Genomic DNA, 23,290 nt, shown 5'->3' with positions numbered 1-23,290 from the left:
GGAGGTATTTTTAGTTCCAGTTTACATGGGGCTAAAGCTCAGATGGCTAAAGCTCATCCAGCCCCAAATCCGAATTCGGCTGAGAACTGTGTTGCAGGGATGATACTGCATTACTGTGTGTAGCACTGCAAGGGTTAAAGACCCCACTGTGGTGCACTCTGGCTTAGAACAGCGGGGGCGGGAGGGGCGGTGCAGTCGGTCGGTCTGTCTCCAGCCTCTGTTCACTGCACAACCCAGACCTCAGAACTCAAACAAGTGCGAGGTATAAACAAAGGAACAAAGTTGCTACAAAAATTTATTAAAAAACTTGGGAGGCCAACATTGATAGCATGGTTTGTACACAACATTTTTGTAAGGAAAGGGAATACAACCAAATATATTAAAATGGTTTCAATTACCAGCATTGAAACATTTGTGCAAAGAAAAAGCCAAATGCAATTGCACAGACAGTGGCTCTTATATCTTCAAAGTGAACTTGACTCTAGACCTCCCATTATCTAGTGAAAAATGAGAGCGTGGGCGTTTCTTCGTCTGGGTTAGCATAGTGCATTGGACCCGTGTTCTGTCAATGAGAGCATCACAGCAGCAGTATATCTGATAGTCAACAGCCTGGCCTGGCCGCTGCGGCTCGGTGGGTTGGAGCGTCACCCTGCACACTGGAAGGCTGCAGGTTTGATTCCCGATCAGGGCACATGACTTAGGTTGCAGGTCCCATCCCCGGCCGGGGTATGTATGGGAGGCAACCAACATCCATGTCGCTCCCTCTTAAAAACACAGAAATGTTGAGGATTGCATCAGTTCTCCAGGCCACAGTTGGGGCGGTCAGGTTGCTTACCTGCATGCCCAGATTGTAGGCTGTACTCAGAATGGAGGAGACTCAAATCTGGATTTATGGGGCTGACAACCTACAAATTGGTGGTTCTTGCTTTGTTATGACCAGCTCATCTCAGCAAATCACTGTCTTGCTTAAGTTCAGGCAGTAATTGGCTGCTCGTTTCAAAAGTTTTGAGGCTGTACTGATTGACCTTGGCATTTTCAAGTTTGGATTTAATGTCCAGTGGCTTTTCAAAAAAGTTTACTAATGACTGTTCAGTCAGAAGTGAAGCTAAAATGTGTTCAAGGGAGACTGTCCAGTCGCCTTCCGCCTCTTCGGGAAATGCCCGGGGAGCTGTCCCAGTGTCCGAGTCCGAGTCCACAAAAACAGAGCCCCGCTCCGGAGAAGGGGCTGAGGCCCGCGGGCCCTCCCCGCTGTCCTGGGAGCAGCTCCCGGAGCTGCTGCTGCTGCTGCTGCGCTGCCCCACCTCCCCGATCTGCAGCAGCAGCGTGGTTACCGTGGCGATGGCTTGATATAAGTCGTTTTCCTCTGGGTCTTCATGGAACATGCTGTACAAAGTTTTACAGAACTGGATGAATTCTCTCTGGAATACAAAAAAAGTATATAGCAACATGACCAGGATGGAAATAAATGCATTCTTTTTTTTTTTTTTTTTATATTGATTTTTTACAGAGAGGAAGAGAGAGGGACAGAGAGTTAGAAACATCGATGAGAGAGAAACATCAATCAGCTGCCTCTTGCACACCCCCTACTGGGGATGTGCCCACAACCAAGGTACATGCCCTTGACCGGAATCGAACCTGGGACCCTTGAGTCTGCAGGCTGATGCTCTATCCACCGAGCCAAACCGGTTTCGGCTAAATGCATTCTTAAAAGAACTTTATACTTTGTAGTACTCAGAGGAAATGAAATAGCTTTTTGAAGCAAAATATGAGAAAAGGTATTCTCTGCCCTTTGCCTCCAGGGAATTTCAGCACACTTAGCAGTGTGCTATTCATCTACACAACTAGTAAGTGTGTGCACACCTTTCAACCCACAAGTGCTGGAATGTGGCATAGAAACCAAGGTTTTGGAGATTGGACAGTGCTGTCTGCTGTAGCATCGGTGTTGAAGCAGCTGGAGTATACTAATTTTTCAGGGAAGAAAGCTGTGTCCACAGTGCCCCCATATGCTATCACCAGGGAAGAAACTGACTTGATCACCACCTGGGTAAAGGGGTGATAGAAGAACCTTTCAAAGACATGAACCAGCCCTAGCTGGTTTGGCTCAGTGGATAGAGCCTCACTCAGCCTGTGGACTGAGAGTCCTGGGTTCAATAACTGTCAATGGCACATGCCCGGGTTGTGGGCTCGATCCCCAGTAAGGGGTGTGTGGGAGGCAGCTGATCCATGATTCCCTCTCTGATGTTTCTATCTCTTCCCTCTGAAATCAAGAAAAATATTTTAAAAAAAGATGAAGCAGTGCCTGTTTTGAAGACCTTTGAATATATAAATGGACCACATTTTCCCATTTAATTACCACAATGTCCAGCTCCCAGAAGTTATAAAATCCTTTGATTATGGCTTTGGTGGTAAAGGGGCCCCAGCTAAATTATTAGGCTTACTTCTGAACAGATTGACAAAAGTTAATTCTTCACACAGAATACAGTCCATACCTGGCTCATTTGGGGCAACTCAGTCTCAGATTTAGCTTTTTCTTTGGCTAAATCCTTAATCATCTGCTTTAGCTGTTTCTGATAATCAGAGGCATCATCTGGGACAAAGGAAACAATATACAGTTTAAATAGTTTTTCAGTAAAAGTAAAATATACAGAAGGGGAGATGAGAAATTAAACCAAGATCTGCAAACGAGCCCAGGAAACGGGGGAGAGAGCCCTGACCGTGAAGGGGGGGGGGGGCTGCTGGGTGACCTGCTACTAGAGGACGGCCCCGGCACACTGCAGCCCCGAAGGCTCCCGGCCTTGGGGGCCTTGGGTGCTGGTTCTCGGGAGGGGGAAGTGCTGAGCCGCCGCTCTGGCTCCTGACAGTGAAAAGGTACGTGCCATTTGGTTTCCCAAACACCAGGGGTCTTGACGTCGACAGCAGAGGGTTCCTCAGTGGTGACTGGCTGTCTTGGTCCTCTCCAGTGAGGGCTTAAAAAGAGATTGAACAAGTTATTTCCACCAAGATCCAAGCTTTTTAGGTAAAGAAAGTCACAGATAAGTAAGCGGAGCCTGTGTACACCTGCGCTGTCTGGGCTCGGCCAAGAACACGTCCACACCACCGATGCCTGTCCCTGGGGCGCACCCTGCTGCCGTTCGCGACGTGCCAGTTCACAGGACTGACAGGCACTGGACAGCACGTGGGGAGTATGGACTGCATACAGGTTTACACAAACAAAATCTTGAGATGGGATAATAGGTAATTTAAACTTTCCATGTTGTTTTTCTCTGAGCACATACTGCTATATAATTTCTAACAAAATGCAAAAAGCTTTACTGGATGCAAAGCATTTTATTTTGAGTTTTAAACTGCACAAAGGTCCAGTTATATCAGAACCCTAATGCACTCCTGATGGAACAGAAGGTGTTATAGCCCTTTGCGGAAGAGACCGTTCCTCAAAAGTCATATTACTATTCAACCCCAAGATTCCAGTAGGCAGGTAGGTATACACCAAATGGGAATGGAAAAGTGTACACTGATGTCTGTAACAGCGTTGTCCCTAAGAACTGGTGGATGGATCACTGCTGGCATGCCCGTAAACCCGAGGACCACTTTCAGCCACAGAATGATGTGTTGACACATGCTACCACACTGGTGAACCGTGCAAACGTGCTAAGCGAAAGCAGCCAGACAAAGGGGCACTGCGTGGTTCCCTTGGTGAAATACTGGACGAGGCAAGCCTAGAGACCCCAGAGGACGATGGATGGACGGGCACAGCTAAACGGTATGGGCTTTCTTGGGGTGATGACAGTGTTCTAAATACACTCAAAGCCACTGGGCTGCACACTGAATGAATTACAGATTAGTACAACTTACCAAGGGGATTATGGACAAAGGGTCCTCATTTTAAAAGGTGGAAGCTTACTAGTAAACCATTCACTGACAAATCAAAGGCAAAATTCAGTTGTGATGGAACAAATGTCCACAAGATGGTACCAAAGCCTTGATAAGCTACCTTCTTGAAAGGTAGGTTTCTGGTTTTTTTTCTTAACTTTTTCTTCTCTGGTACAAAGATACAGGCATTCTCTTTCCCAACTTTGCCCAAGACAAATTCTACACAGTGAGAAGCCACTCAGACTGAAGAGGAAAATGGTTAACGACAGACACTGGGTGGTGCTAGGGCTAGCATGATGGAAATGGACTTCCTGGACAGGCACAGGTCAACAGCACATGGCCCCTGTCCTCAGAGCTTGGTACATGAGACAAACCTATTCACAAGTCACAACTGCTTCAACGCAAGAACCAGTGAACACCGATGTCATGGGAGCCTAGAGCAGGAAGATTCAGGGGGTGGGCAGTGTCCAGAAAAGGGGCAGATAAAGGCAATCATGACCTGGAACCAGAAAGGCCAACCAACCACAGCACACGGGGCACTAGGACGTTAGGGAAGAGGGAACTGAGCTCACGTACAATCCTCAAATGTACTTGCAGCCTTTTAATGAGCTATTTGAACTTCCATTATAAATGTAACCTAGTCCTAATAGAGAATATGCTAATTGACCATCGCTCCATCACAAAGATGGCTGCACCCACAGCTGAGGCCAAGTTCCCATAAGGAGCCTTAACGAGCAATCAGCAGGGACCTGAGTCTATGCCCTCCCCTGCCCCTATGGGCTTGGCAGGGGACCTCAGGCCACACCTCCCACCCGGCAGGGCTTGACGGGACCTCAGGCCGCACCCCCCACCCCAGTGCCAGGCCAGGGGACCTGAGGCCACACCCCCAACCCAGCGGGGCTTGACAAGTGTGGGACTGGCTGGGTCTGGATCTAGCACAATGTGGAGGGGGCCGGCCGGGTCTGGGTCTCATGTGATTTTGAGGTGCATATGGGTGGGCGGGGACTTGACTCTGGGTCCCGTTTTGAGCCCCAGACTCTGACAGGAGGAAGGTTTGCATATACATTTTACTAAGTTTCATCTCTGACACTTATATGATAAAGAAAGGGCAAATAACAATATTAAATTATTTCCTCTAATTAATTCCCTTTTAATGTGCACGAATTTCATGCACCGGGCCACTAGTATATATATATATAATTCATGATTCAAGACTATAAATGAATTAAACATTTAAGATTTTCATTATGTCTCACTTCAAGTACTGCACAAGTTAAAATCTGGTGAATGATTTACATTTGGTTATTTAAATCTTTATCTCTTAATCTGCTTTCAATACAATTTGGCCTCCAGATGCATTTGCAATATTAATCATCAAAATAATACCATTCTCGCCGAAACCAGTTTGGCTCAGTGGATAGAGCATCGGCCTGTGGACTCAAGGGTCCCAGGTTCGATTCCGGTCAGGGGCAAGTACCTTGGTTGCGGGCACGTACCTTGGTTGCGGGCACATCCCCAGTGGTGGGTGTGCAGGGAGCAGCTGATCGATGTTTCTCTCTCATCGATGTTTCTAACTCTCTATCCCTCTCTCTTCCTCTCTGTACAAAATCAATAAAATATAAGAAAATAAAAAAAATAATACCATTCTCTGCCCTAACTGGTTTGGCTCAGTGGATAGAGCGTCGGCCTGTGGACTGAAAGGTCCCGGGTTCGATTCCGGTCAAGGGCACGTACCTTGGTTGCGGGCACATCCCCAGTGGGAGGTGTGCAGGAGGCAGCTGATCGATGTTTCTCTCTCATCGATGCTTCTAACTATCCCTCTCCCTCTCTGTAAAAAATCAATAAAATATACTTGTGCCTTAGGTATCAACTGTAAAAAAAATCACTTGAGGTATATAAGTACTGGATTAATCCAATATCTTAGTGGCTTCCTGACAATAATTTCACAAAAGATTTTTAAGTCAGTTTGTATTCTACACTTTTCATATTAAAAAAAAATCTTCTCGTGGCATTTTCAACTCTGGATCTCAATCTAAAGAACGTCTCTCAACAAACCCAAGCTGCCCATTGCCAAACCAGTGTGCCTGGCATCGCCTCTACCGGGCTGGTGTCAGCACTGCCTACGTTAGGCCAGAAGGTGAACTGTCACGCTGTCTTGTGAGAAGTTGACCTTTGCAAGTTTCCTCAGTACGTAGTCTGTTTTTCAAAATCATTAAACTGAGTCTTCACCCTGACTGCATTCTCCGAAGGAAGTTATTGATCCTGGAGGAGTCATTTAGCTCATCTGTTTCCACCTCGGCTGGTGACCGCGTGGGTAATTCTCATTGATGATGTGGCCCTTCCTGTGAACCAGGAGGTCATGGATCGATTCCTCGCAGGGCACGTGCACCTGCTCGGGTTGTGGGCTCGATCCCCAGTAGGTGATGTGCAGGAGGCAGCTGATTAATGAAGTCTCTCTCATTGATGTTTCTCTCCCTCTTCCTCTCTGAAATAAAAATACATTTAAAAAGTAGTAATAATGTGGTCCTTAGAGCAATGTAGCGATCCTTCAGTTTTCTTGGTTTCCAGTAGGTATTTTGACACACTGGCATGTTCGCAAAAGGGAAGTAATGGTTTATTTTCAGTATTGTTTCTTCGTGTGACCGTAAGAAAAGACCCATTAAAGAGAACCAAGATGGTGGGTATAACCTGAGTGCCAAACTTGTCTCTTAGGCAAACATCACCCTGATTACTAGTGTCTGGAATGCTTTTCAGCTGTGTCACCTGATACAGCAGCCAACCATCTGGACATTTCTGTTGCCTCTGCTAAATAGTGGAGCCAATGAGTGAGCTCTCCTAGAAGGAGAGGGCCCGAGGTCCCGCCTCCACTTCCTGAGTGGCAGCAGAAGCCCTCAGCTCTGGCCCAGGTCAGACGCTGCAGGGGCCAGGCGCTGAGCCTTCCGTCAGGCACTCACTCACACTAACCTCAGTGACTTCCTAATTAGAGTTAAACTCTTTCCAACCAGTGCATGTCCCACCTTTAATCCAAAAGTTGTTCATTATTGGTGGAAAGCACATAGTTGTTAAAATGTATTTTTTCTGTGCATTTTAAAAAATTTTATTGTTTAAAGTATTAGGAATAGTAGTACATATGTCTTATTTTTTCCCCCCATTGACCTTCCCCCTGCCTCCCCTATGCCCCAGCACATGCCCTCACCACCCCCTCCCACCCTCCAGTGTCTTGCATCCATTGGTTACGCTTATATGCATGCGTACAAGTCCAATTGATCTCTTACCACCCTCCCCAGCCTTCCCGCTGTAATTTGATAGTCTGTTCGATGCTTCTCTGCCTCTGTATCTTTTTGTTCATCAGGTTATAATGTTCTTTATTAATAAATAAGATCATGTGGTATTTTTTGTTCACTGACTGTGGATTATTTCATTTAGCATAATGCTCTCCAGGTGCATCCATGTTGTTGTAAATGGTAAGAACTCCCTTTTTACAGCAGCGTAGTATTCCATTGAGTAGATGTGCCAGTTTTTTAATCCACTCATCTGCTGATGGGCACTTAGGCTGTTTCCAAATCTTAGCTATTGTAAATTGTGCTGCTATGAACATAGGGGTGCATATATCCTTTCTGATTGGTGTTTATAGTTTCTTGGGATGTATTCCTAGAAGTGGGATCACTGGGTCAAATGGGAGTTCCATTTTCAGTTTTTTGAGGAAACTCCACACTGCTCTCCACAGTGGCTGCACCAGTCTGCATTCCCACCAGCAGTGCACGAGGGTTCCTTTTTCTCCGCATCCTCACCAGCACTTGTCGTTTGTTGATGATAGCCATTCTGACAGGTGTGAGATGGTACTGCACTGTCGTTTTGATTTGCATCTCTCGGATGATTAGTGACTTGGAGCATCTATTTATAGGAAAGCCCTGGGGTAACACCATCACGGCCTAAGTTCGACCAAACGGAAGCAAGTCAGTCCTGCAGGGATTGCCCTGGCAACCGCTCCGCCCCCCCGAGCGGTTTCCCTCGGGGCCGGAGAGAGGAACCCACCCTCCGAGCCAGGAGTGCCCAGCGGCAGGCAGTCCTGGGCTGCGAAGGCCATGGCTGGCACGGTAGAACTCTGGGTCTGGCCCAACACGGGGTGTGGCCGGCCTTCAAACCAGACCCTGACAGGAGGGCGGAGGGAGCCCCATTCCTCACAGAATCCGCTGTTGGATAGCTTGCTGTCAGGGGCCTGCCAGCTAGGAATCCTATTCACCTGCATATCTGTATGTTACGCGCAGGCAAGGCCAAGGGTGACCCTGAGTGGGGGTGGTGAAAGGATTAGAACAGACAGACAAGAGAATGAAAGTGGGACGCTGCCCTCTCTCGTGGAGAGACAGCGACTGCATCCACAAGCCGTGTATTTTATAGCAGATGCCACGAGGCAAAGTAAGGGTGTGATCGAGATGTTTACAACATTCTCGTGGGTTTCAATCCTACTCAGCTACATGCATCTGAACTCTATCAAGCCCACATCACTTAGGCACGTGTTCAGACCATCGGTTCAAACCCACAACCATAGCTGTTGGCTATAATGTGCTGGGAGGGTCCTGCCCTCCAAGCTGGGACTGGCACGTGGCAATGAGAGGACTGTGCCCTCCCATCAGTCCAAGGCTTGAACCGGTCCAAACACTGTAGCTGCTCCCCCACATCTGTATAAAGTTTTAATAAGTTACATTAGAGGTCGTGGTGGTACTGTTTTACCCACAGCGTCAATAGGAATTGCGGCAAATTTACTTACTGGTGGAAGAACCTTTCATTTCCAATATAAATGACCAATTCCATTAAATGAAACTTCAATTTCTAGACTCGATATAAAGATTGAAGTTGCTAAAACCATTAAAAAGGCCCATCTTCTCATTATTGGTGAATGCACCATGGCATCCAGTCATGCTGTAAACGCCATAGACAGATTACTAAGAGGAATTATGAATCTGAATGTTGTATTTGGTGGGAAAGTTCTCCTTGGAGAGAGTTTTTGACCATGTCTCAGTGTTGTGCTGCATGCTATGTGATAGGCCAGTGATGGACAGACAACCTTCTGAGCTCGGTGTGTCAAACTTCGCCAAAAAACTGAGCATAACTCGGGTAGTGTGTCACTTTGAGGAAAAAACATTATTTCACAAATGTTTCATCCTCAGGAGCAGCAAATGTTTCATCCTAGGCATGTGGCTGCGTGTCATCAGAAATGGCTATGTGTGTCAGTGCTGACACACGTGTCATAGGTTCGCCATCACTGCGATAGGCCATAGTACAGACGAGTTTAAAGTACTGTGATGTTTGGGAATTTTTCAGAAAGTTGTCTCTTACAACAAATATGAGATCAGAGAATCCTACTTATAGTGAATGGTTAGTAAAACTTGGAGATGGCACTCCTGATAGCATTTTTCATTTAGGAATGGGTATTATTGAAATTCCCTGTGAAATGATTTGCAATGGATCTATTATTGAAGCTACCTTTGCAAATAGTATATCTATAGATGATATTAAAAATATAACTAAACATGAGATTCTTTGTCCAAAAAATGAGCACATTCAAAAATTAAATGAAGAAATTTTGGATATAATCAAGGGAGATTTTCACACATATTTGAGTGATGATTCCATTGATTCAACAGATGATGCTGAAAAGGAAAATTTTCCCATCGAATTTCTTAATAATACTACTCCTTCGGGAATGCCGTGTCATAAATTAAAATTGAAAGTGGGTGCAATCATCATGCTGAGAAATCTTAATACTATATGGGGTCTTTGTAATGGTACCAGATTTATTATCAAAGATTATGACCTAACATAATTGAAGCTGAAGTATTAACAGGATCTGCAGAAGGAGAGGTTGTTCTGATTCCAAGAATGGATTTGTCCCGTCTGACACTGGCCTCCCATTTAAATGAATTCAAAGACAGTTTCCCATGATGCCAGCATTTGCAATGACTATTAATAAGTCAGAAGGACAAACTAGACAGGGTAGGAATATTCCTACCTGAACCCGTTTTCACACGGTCAGTTATACATTTCTTTCGAGTTCAAGAGCATGTGACGTTAAAGTTCTAAGTACTTCATCACAAGGGAAATTGGTCAAACACTCTGAAAGTGTTTTCACTCTTAATGTGGTATACAGGGAGATATTAGAATAAGTTTAATCACTTTATCAGTCATTGTTTGCATCACTATTGTTTTTGTGTCATGTTTTTATATCATGCCTCTGTTATGTCCTTTTGTTACTGTTTATTAATAAATTTATATGTTCTTTTCATATACATTTTACTAATTTCCTTTCATCTCTCACACTTCTATTATAGAGAAAGGGCAAATAGCAATATTAAAATATTTCCTATAATTAATTCCCTTTTAATGTGCACCAATTTCGTGCACCAGGCCACTAGTGTTTTCATATGTTTCTTGGCTTTCTGAATGTCCTCTTTTGAAAAGTGTCTATTTAGGTCCTTTGCCCATTATTTGATTGGATTGTTTATCTTTCTTTTGTTAAGTCGTAAGCGTTCCCTGTAAATGGTGGAGATTAAACACTTACTAGAGATAACATTGGCAAATATGTACTTTCATGCAGTGGGCTTTCTTGTTGTTTTGAGATGGTTTCTTTTGCTGTGCAGAAGCTTTTTATTTTGATGTAGTCCCATTTGTTTATTTTCTCCTTAGTTTCCTTTGCCCTAAGATCTGTGTCTGTAAAGATATTGCTACAACATATGTCTGCAATTTTGCAGCCTATGGAGTCTTGTAGGATTTTTATGGTTTCCCGTCTTACATTCAATACCTTTAGCCATTTTGAGTTTGTTTTTGTGTATGGTGTAAGTTGGTGATCTAGTTTCATTTTTTTGCATGTATCTGACCAAATTTCCCAGTACCATTTATTAAAGAGACTGTTTTGACTCCATTGTATGCTCTTGCCTCCTTTGTCAAATATTGAGTATAATGGCTTGGGTCAATTTCTGGGTTCTCCATTCTGTTCCATTGTTCTATATGTTTGTTCTTGTGCCAGTACCAGGCAGTTTTGAGAACTGTGGCTTTGTAATATAGCTTGATGCCTGGTATTGTGATCCCTCCAACTTTGTTCTTTTTTCTCAGCTGTGGCTATTCGGGATCTTTTTTTTATTCCAGATAAATTTTTGGAGAGTTTGTTCTGTGTCTGTAAAATATTCTGTTGGTATCTTAATGGGGGTTGCATTGAATCTATAGATTGCTTTGGGTAGTATGGACATTTTTAAAGAAATATTTCATTGACTTTTTTTTATAGAGAGGAAGGGTGAGGGATAGAGAGTTAGAAACATTGATGGGAGAGAAACATCGATCAGCTGCCTCCTACACACCTCCCACTGGGGAAGTGCCTGCAACCAAGGTACATGCCCTTGACCAGAATCGAACCTGGGACCCCTCAGTCCGCAGGCCAACGCTCTATCCACCAAGCCAAACTGGTTAGGGCAGTATGAACATTTTAATGATGTTGATTCTACCAATCCATGAACATGGTATGTTCTTCCATTTGTTTATGTCTTCCTCTATCTCTTTTTTCAATGTCCTGTAGTTTTCAGAGTATAGGTCTTTTACGTCCTTAGTTAAGCTTATTCCTAGGTATCTTAATTTTTTTGGTGCAATGGTAAATGGGATTGTTTTTTTTTTTTTTCATTTCTCTTTCTGTGAGTTCATTTTTGGTGTATAAAAAAGCCATAAATTTCTGGACGTTAATTTTGTATCCTGCTATGTTGCCAAATTCATTTATTAGGTCTAGTAGTTTTTGGATGGAGTCTTTGGGGTTTTCTATGTATAGTATCATGCCATCTGCAAATAATGACAGTTTTACTTCTTCTTTCCCAATTTGGATGAGTTTTTATTTCTTCTTATCTGATCACTATGGCTAGTACTTCTAGTACTATGTTGAGCAGGAGTGGTGAAAGTAGGCATCCTTGTTTTGTTCCTGTTCTTAGGGGAAATGAGTTTAGTTTTTGCCCAATTGAGTATAACATTGGCTGTAGGTTTGTCATATAGGGCATTTATTTTGTTGAGGTATGATCCCTCTATTCCCACCTTGCTGAGTTTTTATCAAAAAAGGGTGTTGGATTTTGTCAAATGCTTTTTCTGCATCAATTAACATGATTATGTGATTTTTGTCTCTCAGTTTGTTTATTTGATGTATCACATTTATTGATTTGTGGATATTGTACCATCCTTGCATCCCCAGAATAAATCCCACTTGGTCATGGTGAATGACCTTTCTAATGTATTGCTGAATCCTATTTGCTAGAATTTTGTTGAGAATTTTAGCATCTATGTTCATCAGGGATATTGGCCTGTAATTCTCTTTTTTGTATGGTGTTTTTATCTGGTTTTGGGATTAGGGTAAAGCTGGCTTCATAGAAAGAGCTTGGAAGTGTGCCTTCCTCTTGATTTTGTTTGGAATAATCTGAGGAGGATAGGTTTTAGTTCTTCTTTGAATACTTGGTAAAACTGCCTTGTACAGCTGTCTGGACCAGGGCTTTTGTTTGCTGAAAGATTTTTGATCGCTATTTCAATTTCTTTGGTAGTTATTGGCTTATTCAGGTTTTTAAATTCTTCTTGGTTGAGTTTTGGGAGCTTGCATTTTTCTAAGAATATGTCCATTTCATCTAGGTTGTACATTTTGTTGGAATAGAGTTGTTCATAGTATTTTTTCATATTCGTTTGTACTTCTGTGGTATTGGTTGTTACTTCACCTCTTTCATTTCTGATTTTGTTTATTTGGGTCTCTTTGCTTCTTGGTGTGCCTGGCTAGAGGTTCATCAATCTTGTTTATCCTTTCAAAGAACCAGCTCTTGGTTTTGTTGATCTGTTGGGTTTTTGTTTTTGTTTGTTTGTTTGTTTTTTTGGTCTCTATGTCGTTTATCTCCGCTCTGATCTTTGTTATTTCCTTCCTTTTGCTTAAGCTGGCCTTTTCTTGTTGCTCTCTTTCTAACTCTTTGAGTTATAGGGTTAGATAATTTATTACCATTGTTTCTTGTTTTTTTGCAGTAGGCCTGTAGAACTGTGAACTTCCCTCTCAAGACTGCTTTCACTGTGTCCCATAGATTTTTGATTGTTGTGCTTTCATTGTTGTTTGTTGCCATGATGCTTTTTATTTCTTCTTTAATCTCTCTGGTAACCCAGTCAACGTTTAATAGCATGCTATTTAGCCTCCAGGTGTTTTTTTTAATTGTTTTTATTGTAGTTGATTTCTAGTTTTACTCCATTGTGATCTGAGAAGATGCTTGATATGATTTCTGTCTTCTTGATTTTGAAGAGACTTTGCCTGTGTCCCAATATATGGTCTATCCAGAAGTTTTTTTAAATGTATTTGGGTGTTCCTGTATTGGGTGCGTATATATTCACCAGAGTTTTATCTTCTTGTTGGATTGCTCACTTTAGTATTATGAAGTGGCCTTCCTTATCTATTTTTATGTCCTTTACTTTGAGATTTAATTTGTCAGATATAAGTATTGATACCCCAGCTTTTTTTTTTTTTTTTCATTTCCATTTGCCTGAAAACCTTTTTCCATCCCTTCACCCTCAGTCTGTGTGAATCCTTTTTTCTGAGGTGGGTTTCCTGTAGACAACAAATTATTCTATACCCCTGTGTTCCTTCTTTGCTTCCTATTTCTTCTTTTTACAGCAGACCCTTTAGCATTTCTTGCATTGCTGGTTTGGTGGTGATGAACTCCCTTAGTCCTTTTTTGTCTGTGAAGCTCCTGATTTTACCCTCAATTTTGATTGATAGCCTTGCTGGGTACAGTATTCTTGGATTCAGACCCTTTCTTTGCATGACTTTGTATATTTCATTCCATTCCTTTCTGGCCTGATGTGTTTCTGTTGAGAAATCAGTCAATAGTCTGATGGGAGATCCCTTGTAGGTAACTTTCTGTCTCTCTCTGGCTGCTTTTAAGATTCTTACTTTGTTGTTGGTGTTTGCCAATCTCTATAATAAAGAGCAAGGGTGTAACACCATTACAACTGAAGCTCAACCATACTGGAAGTCAGTGCTTGGTTTCCATGGTAACCCAGCGCTGACTGCTTCCGCTGCAGGCGCGGTGCCCCCTGACTGCTGAGGGGACTGTGAATCAGGCCCAGAGAGAAACCTGAAGTGAGAAGCAGGGACTGATCCGTTGTCTCTGTGGCAGCTTTTGACCAGCATTTGCCTCTCTCTCCCAGTCTGGCGAGCAGTCACGCCTCCATTTCTCTCCAGGACTCCACCAGGGCTGCTGATTAGCCCCTCCTTTCTGATCAGGCCCCAATGATAGACCCAGAGACACTGACTGGGATAGGAACTGACCAATCAGAACCAAATCTGGGTGAAGTGTGAGGAGCCAATGGCTGCCTAGAAGGCGGAGCTTTTGATGCTGACTGGCATAGAAACTGACCAATCAGAAACAAATCTGGGGGCTTAGAGGTGTTTCTGTCCAGGGAGACCGGTTGATCCTGAGGCCGGCTTCACCAATGGCCTTCGCAATGTACAGAAAGTGCTCATCAGTGACAGCCTGGATCTTTGCTCCCAGAAGATCCTGCAAGATGGAGGGCTGCAGGTGGTGGAGAAGCAGAACCTGAGCAAAGAGGATCTGATAGCAGAACTGCAGGACTGCCACGGCCTTATTGTCCATTCGGCCACCAAGGTGACTGCGGATGTCAACACAGCAGAGAAGCTCCAGGTGCTGGGCGGGGCCGGCACCGATGTGGACAATGTAGATCAGGAGGTTGCCACGAGGAAGTGCATCCTGGTCATGAACACTCCCAATGGGAACAGTCTTAGTGCTGCGGAGCTCAGCGGTGGGATGATCATGTGTCTGGCCAGACAGATTCCCCAGGTGACGGCTCCGATGAAGGATGGCAAATGGGACTGAAAGAAGTTCATGGGAACCGAGTTGAATGGAAAGACCCTGGGAATTCTTGGCCTGGGGAGGATCGGGAGAGAGGTGGCTGTCCGGATGCAGTCCTTCGGGATGAAGACTGTAGGGTACCACCCCATCATCTCACCAGAGGTCTCGGCCCTCTTCAGCGTTCAGCAGCTGCCCCTGGAGGAGATCTGGCCCCTCTGTGACTTCATCACTGTGCACACCTCTCCTGCCCTCCACGACAGGCCTACTGAACGACAGCACCTTCACCCGGTGCAAGGGCATGCACGTGGTGAACTGCGCCTGCGGAGCAATCGTGGATGAGGGCACCCTGCACTGGGCCCTGCAGTCGGAGCAATGCATGGGCACAGCGCCGGACGTGTTCACAGAGGAGCCCCCTCGGGACCACGCCTTGGTAGACCACGAGAATGTCATCAGCTGCCCCCACCTGGGCACCAGCACCAAGGAGGCCCAGAGCCGCTGCGGGGAGGAGATCGCTGTCGTTGGTGGACTTGGTGAAGGGGAGAGCCCTCGCCGGGGGTCGTGAATGCCCAGGCCCTTACCAGCGCCTTCTCTCCGCACACCAAACCTTGGATCGGTCTGGCAGAAGCTCTGGGGACTCTGATGCGAGCCTGGGCAGGGTCCCCCAAAGGGACCATCCAGGGGGTAACGCAGGGCTTAACCCTGAGGAATGCCGGGAACTGCCTGAGCCCCGCAGTCATGGTTGGCCTCCGCAAAGACGCTTCTAATCATGCGGATGTGAACTTGGTGAATGCCCAGCTGCTGGTGAAGGAGGCCAGCCTTAATGTAACCACCTCCCATAACCCCGCTGTACCAGGGGAGTAAGAATGTGGGGAAGGCCTCCTGAGCGTGGCCCTGGCAGGTACCCCCTACCAGGCTGTAGGCTTTGTTCAGGACACCTCACCTGGGCTGCAGGCACTCAACGGAGCTGCCTTCAGACCAGAAGTGCCTCTCCGCAGGGGTCTGCCCCTGCTGCTTTTCCGGGCTCAGCCCTCCAACCCTGCCATGCTGCCTACCATGATTGGGCTCTTGGCAGAGACATGAGTGCAGCTGCTGTCCTACCAGACCTCGGTGGTGTCTGACGGGGAGACCTGGCACATCATGGGATCTCCTCCCTGCTGCCCAGCCTGGACTTCTGGAAGCAGCATGTGACTGAGGCCTTTCAGTTTCATTTCTGACCTTGGGGATCACCAGGATCAGCTTTGGGGGCTTTGTGATCAACATTGAGAGGTTGCATTCCCGGGGCTGACACCACTTATGTGATCTGACCCCTGAAATAACCACTTAATATCCCACTCTCCCCACCTCCCCCAAAAAATAAAGAACCAAATCTGGGTCAACTGTGAGGAGCCAATGGCTTCCTTGGAGGTGGAGCTTTTGACACTGACTGGCATAAAAACCAACCAATCAGAATCAAATTCGCTGGCAGAGGAGGGCAGTTGGGAGCGAGATCAGGCTGGCAGGGGAGGGCAGTTGGGGGCAAGATCAGGCTGGCAGGGGAGGGCAGTTGGGGGCAAGATCAGGCTGGCAGGGGAGGGCAGTTGGGGGCAAGATCAGGCCAGCAGGGGAGGGCAGTTAGGGGCGATCAGGCAGGCAGGCAGAGGCAGTTAGGGGTGATTAGGCAGGTTAGTGGTTAGGAGCCAGCGGTCCCAGATTGTGAGAGGGATGTCCGACTGCTGGCAGGGATGTCCGACTGATGTCCGACTGCTGACATCCCCCAAGGGGTCCCCGATTGGAGAGGGTGCAGGCTGGGCTGAGGGAACCCCACCCCCTCCGTGCATGAATTCTGTGCACTGGGCCACTAGTTTAATTATAATGTGCCTTGGCGTCGGTCTTTTGGGGTTCATTTTGTTTGGGACTCTGTGAGTTTCTTGGACTTGTGTGACTTTTTTCTTCCCTATATCATTGAACTTTTCTGTCATTATTTCTTCAAACAGGTTTTCCATTCCTTGCTCAGTTTCCTCTTCTGGGACCTAATTACTTGGATCTTGTTTCGTTTTTTGTTGTCCCAAAGTTCCCTTAGGATCTCCTCCTGTTTTTTAAGTTTTTTTTTCTAGATGCTTCCCTGCTTCGGTATTTTTTCCTACCTTGTCTTCTAGCTCACTGATGTAGTCCTCTGCTTCTAGTCTACTGTTCACGCTTTCTATTGAGTTATTTATTGTAGTGATGTCATTTTTCATTTCTCCTTGGTTCTTCTTCATTTCCTCTTGCACATATTGTTGAATTTGTTTTTCAAACTTTTTAGCGACCTTATGACCATTTCTCTGAATTCTTTATCTGACATATTGCTTGCCTCCATTTAGTTTACTTCCTTTTCTGGTGATGCTTCCTTTTCTTTCATATGCAGGCTGTTTCTTTGTTTCCCCATGATCGCTCCTCTCAGGATTTCTGGTTATGTAGCTCTCTCTCTCCTGTGTTTACTTAAAGGCACAAAATACAACACAACAAGGCACACATACAAAGCACTCAACACAAATGTATTCACAATACTAATAACCCCAAATAAAGGTGACCACCAGAGAATTAGAGGATTTAAAATAAAAAAGAGTGCAAAAATGATATTGAGAAAATGAAAAAAAGTAAGAGAGAAAAGGAAGAGAATAAAAAAGAAAGGGAAAAAAACTATTTAATGGGGAGAAAACTTCAATAGAACAATGAATCCAAAAACAACTAACACCCAGATTTGAATGCAAACTACAAACAACAACTAATAACTAGCGAGTAGAGGAAAAACAGAAGCAAAAAAAGAGAAACAATCACACAAACAAACAAGAAAAACAATCTAATCAACAATCAAACAATAAACAGCAATAGGGCAGAGAGAAAGAAGGGCAACATAAAACAAACAAAAAAATTAAAAAACCAACAAAAAGGAAGAGAGAAAAAAAATTTTGGATAGTGAAGAAAGAAGAGAGAAGTGTGAACAGACTTGGAGCAGGGGATCGGAAATTAGATATATAAGTGGGATGAATTTTTAATGGGGTAAAAAGAAGGAATAGAGAAAATTTAAAGCAGGAATAGGGTAAGAGAAACAAGACAACAAAAGAGGAAAGTGAGGAAGAGAGTGTTGGCTAAAGGTAAAGTTGAGATAGAGTAAAATGATGCTAAAGGAAAAATGAAAATAGAATGTAGAACACTAATCCCATAATAAAATAGAGAAAATAAAATGAAACAAAAAAGGTAAAATAATAGTAGTAATAATACTGATTAAAAATAAAATACAATAATTAAAAAGGTAAAATTAAGTGAGAAAAAAATTTAGTTTCTTATGTAAAAGATAAAAAATAAAAATATGTAGTAGTGAAGGTCATTCACTTCTCCTGTTCTGTTTGGCATGCCTGTTTCCTGTCAGGTAGTCAGGACAGAATTGAAGTTCCCTGCGTTCCACAGCTCCTCTGTGTCATAAGCCACAATCTTATTTTCAAGCAGGCTGTATTTCTTTGTTTCTCAGCTTGCCTGTAGTTGTATTTACACAAGAGTCAATTTGTGACTCAACCCCTGGGTGGCAGTGTTTCTGTATTGACATCTGAGGCTATAAGTCCTCTCTACCCAGTATTTAGATTTTGTTTTCCCTGCTGCACTCAATACTGGGCGTGGACTGCCCCACAGCCAGTCCTCTGATCGCCTCTCCCTGCTCCGATCCCCAGGTTCCACAAAAACAACTTTCCCCTTCAGCCTCTGGGAGAGTTCCCCATTGGGCGAACCCATGTACTGGGCTTAGCAATCAAAAGAAAGGATTTAAAGAGAAAAAAGGAGCGTGCAGACTTGCAGCGTTTTCGCCCTGGCACTGCATGCGACTCTGCACGTCTTTTTCCCCCTGGCACAGCGCAGCCGGTTTACTGGTAAGCTGATGGCCGCCTTTCTGTGCCCAGCCCAGACACGGGTTGACCTCTAGAGTTCCCTTCTGCCAGCAGCCCTGTGGACCCCCTTCCACATTCTCGGACTTCGCTGGTTCCAACAACCGCGGATTTTGTGGGGCGCAGACTTCCTCTGAACCTCTAGATCCCGCTGCGCACGTTTCTCCCTCCAGCCTGGATCGCAGACCTCACCTTCCTCTGGGTGAAATCTGACCTTTCCGTGAGAAGGTGCAGAGCTCGGCCGAGTCCGCATATTCCTGCTGCTTGAGACCCGGTGTTCCTGGGTTCGAAGCTGGTCCCTGGGTGTTGTGGTTGTAGGTTCCTGGGAGGTATCCGATTCTTCCTGGTTGAAGGTAAGGTTAGGCTTCCGATCACAGCCACTCTTCCTTTAAGATGGCGCGGTCACTCTGGGAGAGATTTCAGCAGCAGTGGAGGCTGCCCGGTCAGTGGAGTCCAGTCCGGCAGTCCCCAACAGTCCCTTGGAATATAGCTGTCCCTCACTCACAAATAGACAGTCCCTGTATGTCCACACACTCCCCTCTCATTCTCTCATTCACACTCTGTCTTGCAGCCTGCCTTCCTGTCGGCAGCCATCTTCTGTCTCCAAAATTAAATCTATTTAAATGAAAATACTTAAATGTATTGTGGATCTTCATGGCCTTGGCAAATTGATGTGCTTAAATGCAGGTTTTAGGGTCTGCATTCTTAAGACTTTTTTTTAAAAAAAACTGCATAAAAATTCAAATATTAAAGATAGCTAAATTAAATCTATTTAATTTATCAATTTAAATTCAGAGTCACACAATATAAGTTTTACAATTATATATATTCAGAACATTTTTGAAAATTTGATTTCCTGAAGCCATAAAGGTCTTAAATGGAGTAATATAGTTAAAATATGTCTTTTAGAAATAAACTTGTAATTTGGAAATAATAATTCAATATGAAGTTATACTGAGAAGCAAATATCAATCTCAAATGATAATTTCAAAAAACTAATAAATTTAAAGCTATATCAAGAATGAGATCTATATGTTCTTTGTAACTTTTCTATAAATCTAAAATTATCACAAAATAAAGTTATTTAAAACTCAAGATGAAATAACTGAATAAAATTAAGTCAGTTGTATACTATTTAGCAATACCAGATAGAATGATTATGAAAAGATGGTAGTGACAATCTACACAAATAAAAGAGAAAGATGCAAATTGACCGTACCTTCACGACGCCCACCAGCCAATCAGGAGTGAGTATGCAAAATAACATTCTGCACTGCCCCAGCCGCTCAAGGCATCTGGGCAGCATGGGAAGGCAGGGCCAGAGCGGAAAGGCAGTGCCGGCCGCTAAGGAAAGGAAGGCCCATTCTTGCACAAATCTTCGTGCATAGGGCCTCTAATCCTACCTTATAATAGAGAAACGTGCAAATTGACCGCACCTCCGCTATGCCCATGATTGGGCCGGCGAGAGGCTGGGGGGCGGGACTCTGGGTGGCCTATCCGGCCGTTGAGAAGATCAAGATGGCGGCGCCCAATCCTCTTAGTTCCGGGGGTTCCCGGGGCGATCGCCAACCTGGGGGGGCGTGGCCGGGCCCATCCAGCCGCTCCCGGGGGTTCCCGGGGAGATCGCCAACCTGGGGGGGGGGTGTGGCCGGGCCCATCCAGCCGCTCCCGGGGGTCCCTGGGGAGATCGGCACCTCGGGGAGGTGAGGCGGGACTCGCCCAGCTGCTCCCAGGGTCCCTGGGAACATTGCAGGCATTTGGTTGCTGAGACCCAGACCAGGCCTCTGGCCACAGATTCATAGCTTTTCAGAGACCTAGGGCAGGGATCTGCCTCATCTGCAGAGAGACAGAGGTTCTACAGTGCCCCCAAGACGTGGGTGGGCCCAGCCAGGGATCAAGGGGCATGGAAGGACTCCTGGCAGAGGGGCAAGGACCCTCACCCCTGAGGCGGGGGTTGAGGGGTGGTGCCACCTCAGTGGAGGGGTGCTGCACTGCAGGGTACTGGACTGACTGACGTGATTCAGAGAAGCTCCCAGTGCTAATGGGCCTCGCTCAGGCGGCCTTCACACTTCAGAGGCAGTGACTCCTGCTCCTGCCTTCACCCAAAAGCAAGCTCGCTACACCCTGCCCCATAGCAGAGCATGCCTAGGCAGTGAGTGGGAAGCCTTCCACCTGCTTCGGAGAAGGGGGGGCAGTAAAGAATGGGGGGAGAGGAAAGAACGTGGAGCATCCTCAATGAAGAGGTGCTCGAGAAAGAGGCTCGGAAGCCTGACTGGAAGGTTTGTTCTGTTTGCTGGGCCGCTGCTCCTTAGGAAGCGCAAAGAGCATGGCTCTGAGGGCTTCCTGTGTGCTGAGTCAAGTTCCACAGCCAACTGGAATTGGCCTCAGTTTCCTGGTCTATAAAATGGATGAAGCGTGTCCCAGTGCCTTCACTGAGCTTTGATGGCCAATTGAGATACTATATAAAGAGAATGAGGGAAGAAGTGAGAAAGAAAAGGAAGGACGAGCAACACAAAAGAAAGACTGAAAGGAACCTGTAAACCCATTGTCACTTAAATAGGGAATATAGTCAATAGTGTTGTAATGATGGTATGATGCCAGGTGGGTATTAGAAATATCGGGGAACACTTTGTAAAGTATATGATTGTTTAACCACTATTCTGTAACTAATATAAAACCTGAAACCAATACAAAATAATGTTGAATGTAAAGAAATGAAAATTGGAGTGAAATTTTTATAAATTTCAAAGTTTAAATAAAAGCTGTAAAGGAAGGAAGGGGAGAATAAAACGTGTTTTTCATTTTGCCACTTCATTAAAAAGACAGTTGTCTTTATGTGGTGCTTTTATACTTTTCTAAGTCATTATCTCATTTTAATTTCTGGGCAACTTAAAGACAAGATAAGTATTCCCTCCACTATTCAAAGAAAGGAAATCTTGGTGTCTGGTCCTAATGATTCAATCGTCAAGCCCTTATTGTAAAGCAGGGTTAGTAAAATTTTCTGTGCAGGGTCACATCTATACTAATAAAAGCCTTGGGGGTGATCAGGCCAGCAGGTGAGGGTATTTGGGGGCAATCAGGCCCGCAGAGGAGCAGTTAGGGGGCAATCAGGCCAGCAAGGAAGCAGTTACGGGGCAATCAGGCAGGTAGGTGAGCAGTTAGGAGCCAGCGGTCCCGGATTGTGAGAGGGATGTCCAACTGCAGGTTTAGGCCCAGTTGGACATCCCCCGAGGGGTCCCATATTAGAGAGGGTGCAAGCTGGGCTGAGGGACACCCTCCCCAGTGCACGAATTTCGTGCACCGGGCCTCTAGTGATGATAATAAAGGAATAACTATGGATGTCTTCTAAGGAAACATTTATGAAAAATAAGGGCAAATTATGTTGGCATAAATGGCAAAGAACTTCACTGATTCTGTCCACAGGGAAGTAGCAGTGAAGTGCCACAGGTGGCCGAGTGGTGGAGCAGCGGCCATAGCGCACCCTGGAGGTTAATGTACGTGATGTTACACATCAGCCCAGTAATGCCAACCTCAAGACATGGGCCCAGGAGCCCACAGCAATACGTGCATTCCAATGCTGGCACAGGTATTAGCTGTAAAAGCCACTTGTCTGGCCTGGCCTGGAAGCCTAACAGTGGGAAGTGCTGTCAGAGGCCCCCATACCGCGCCAGGACCAGGGCGTGGAGGCCAGAGACCTGGAATTCCTAACCTGCCTCTACCAACTTCAAAGGCCATGCAATACCTGGAGGTTAACACCACATCTGACCCTGTCGGTTTCAAAATTGCTCCCTCTGTCCCTGGCTACCACTGCTTTAATTCAAAGGAAGCAAGGCCTTACATATTGGAAAACTGAAGTGGTTCTTCAGAAGCAGCATAAAGGAGCCACCTGCTGCAGCCACCAGGTCTGGCTTCCCCACACGTCCCCAGGCCAGCAGTTCCTACAGTGTGGTCCTTGGACCAGTGGGTCAGAAGCCAGGGGTCGGGCAGTGCTGCCGAATCCTGAAGGCGTCTGCTGCACACTCGAGTCAGAGCCACTGCCATCGGCCACAGCATGGCACTTAAAATCTGCCGTTGGAAACCCTAAATCAGAAACATCATGCCCGGCCAGTGTGGCTCAGTGGCTGAGCATCGACCTAAACCAGGAGGTCATGGTTGGATTCCCAGTCAGGGCACATGCCCAGGTTGTGGGCTCAATCCCCAGTAGGGGGCGTGAAGGAAGACTGCTGATCAATGATTCTCATCAGTGATGTTTCTCTCTCTCCTCCCTTCCTCTCTGAAATCAATAAATATGTTTTTTAAAAAAGAAACATTGGTTGCTTCCAGGCTAAATGAAATTCAAAACGAACTTGAGGCCCTGACCATGTGGCTCAGTGGGTAGAGCACTGTCCCCTACACAGAGAGGTCACAGATTCAATTCCTGGTCAGGGTGCATACCCAGCTAGGGTGCCTACGGCAGACAACAATTGATGTTTTTCTCTCAAACAGACGTTTCTCTCCCTCTCTCTCTGAATCAATAAATAAAAAGAACTTGTGTGTTGTGCACAAAGCTGGTCAGTGTCCAGGCAGAACAGAGCCCAGTGTGTCTCAGAATTTCTTACCTGGAGCGATATGAAGCCTGTAGAGCAGTTTAATTTTCTCACTCATTTCTCCATTATACATAGTGTC

General features: G+C 45.4%; 1 protein-coding gene across 1 annotated transcript in view; it reads right to left on the bottom strand.

Annotated features, from left to right (window-relative positions):
• Positions 1 to 277: 277 nt before the first annotated feature.
• The window catches only part of TBC1D8 (TBC1 domain family member 8), a 155,652-nt gene continuing 132,639 nt past the window's right edge, over positions 278 to 23,290 (bottom strand). The window contains exons 17-20 of the mRNA XM_054728001.1: positions 23,224 to 23,289; positions 2,877 to 2,966; positions 2,490 to 2,587; positions 278 to 1,418 (exon numbers count right to left, since the gene is read on the bottom strand). Of these exons, the coding sequence (XP_054583976.1) occupies positions 942 to 1,418; positions 2,490 to 2,587; positions 2,877 to 2,966; positions 23,224 to 23,289 (731 nt within the window). The 3' untranslated portion in view covers positions 278 to 941. The remainder of the gene's footprint in view (positions 1,419 to 2,489; positions 2,588 to 2,876; positions 2,967 to 23,223; position 23,290) is intronic.

This window comes from Eptesicus fuscus, chromosome 16, assembly GCF_027574615.1.
Source record: "Eptesicus fuscus isolate TK198812 chromosome 16, DD_ASM_mEF_20220401, whole genome shotgun sequence".
NCBI classification, from domain to species: domain Eukaryota; kingdom Metazoa; phylum Chordata; class Mammalia; order Chiroptera; family Vespertilionidae; genus Eptesicus; species Eptesicus fuscus.
The sequence above is the reverse complement of the archived record's forward strand: the minus strand, read 5'-3'. Positions and strand labels throughout refer to the sequence as shown.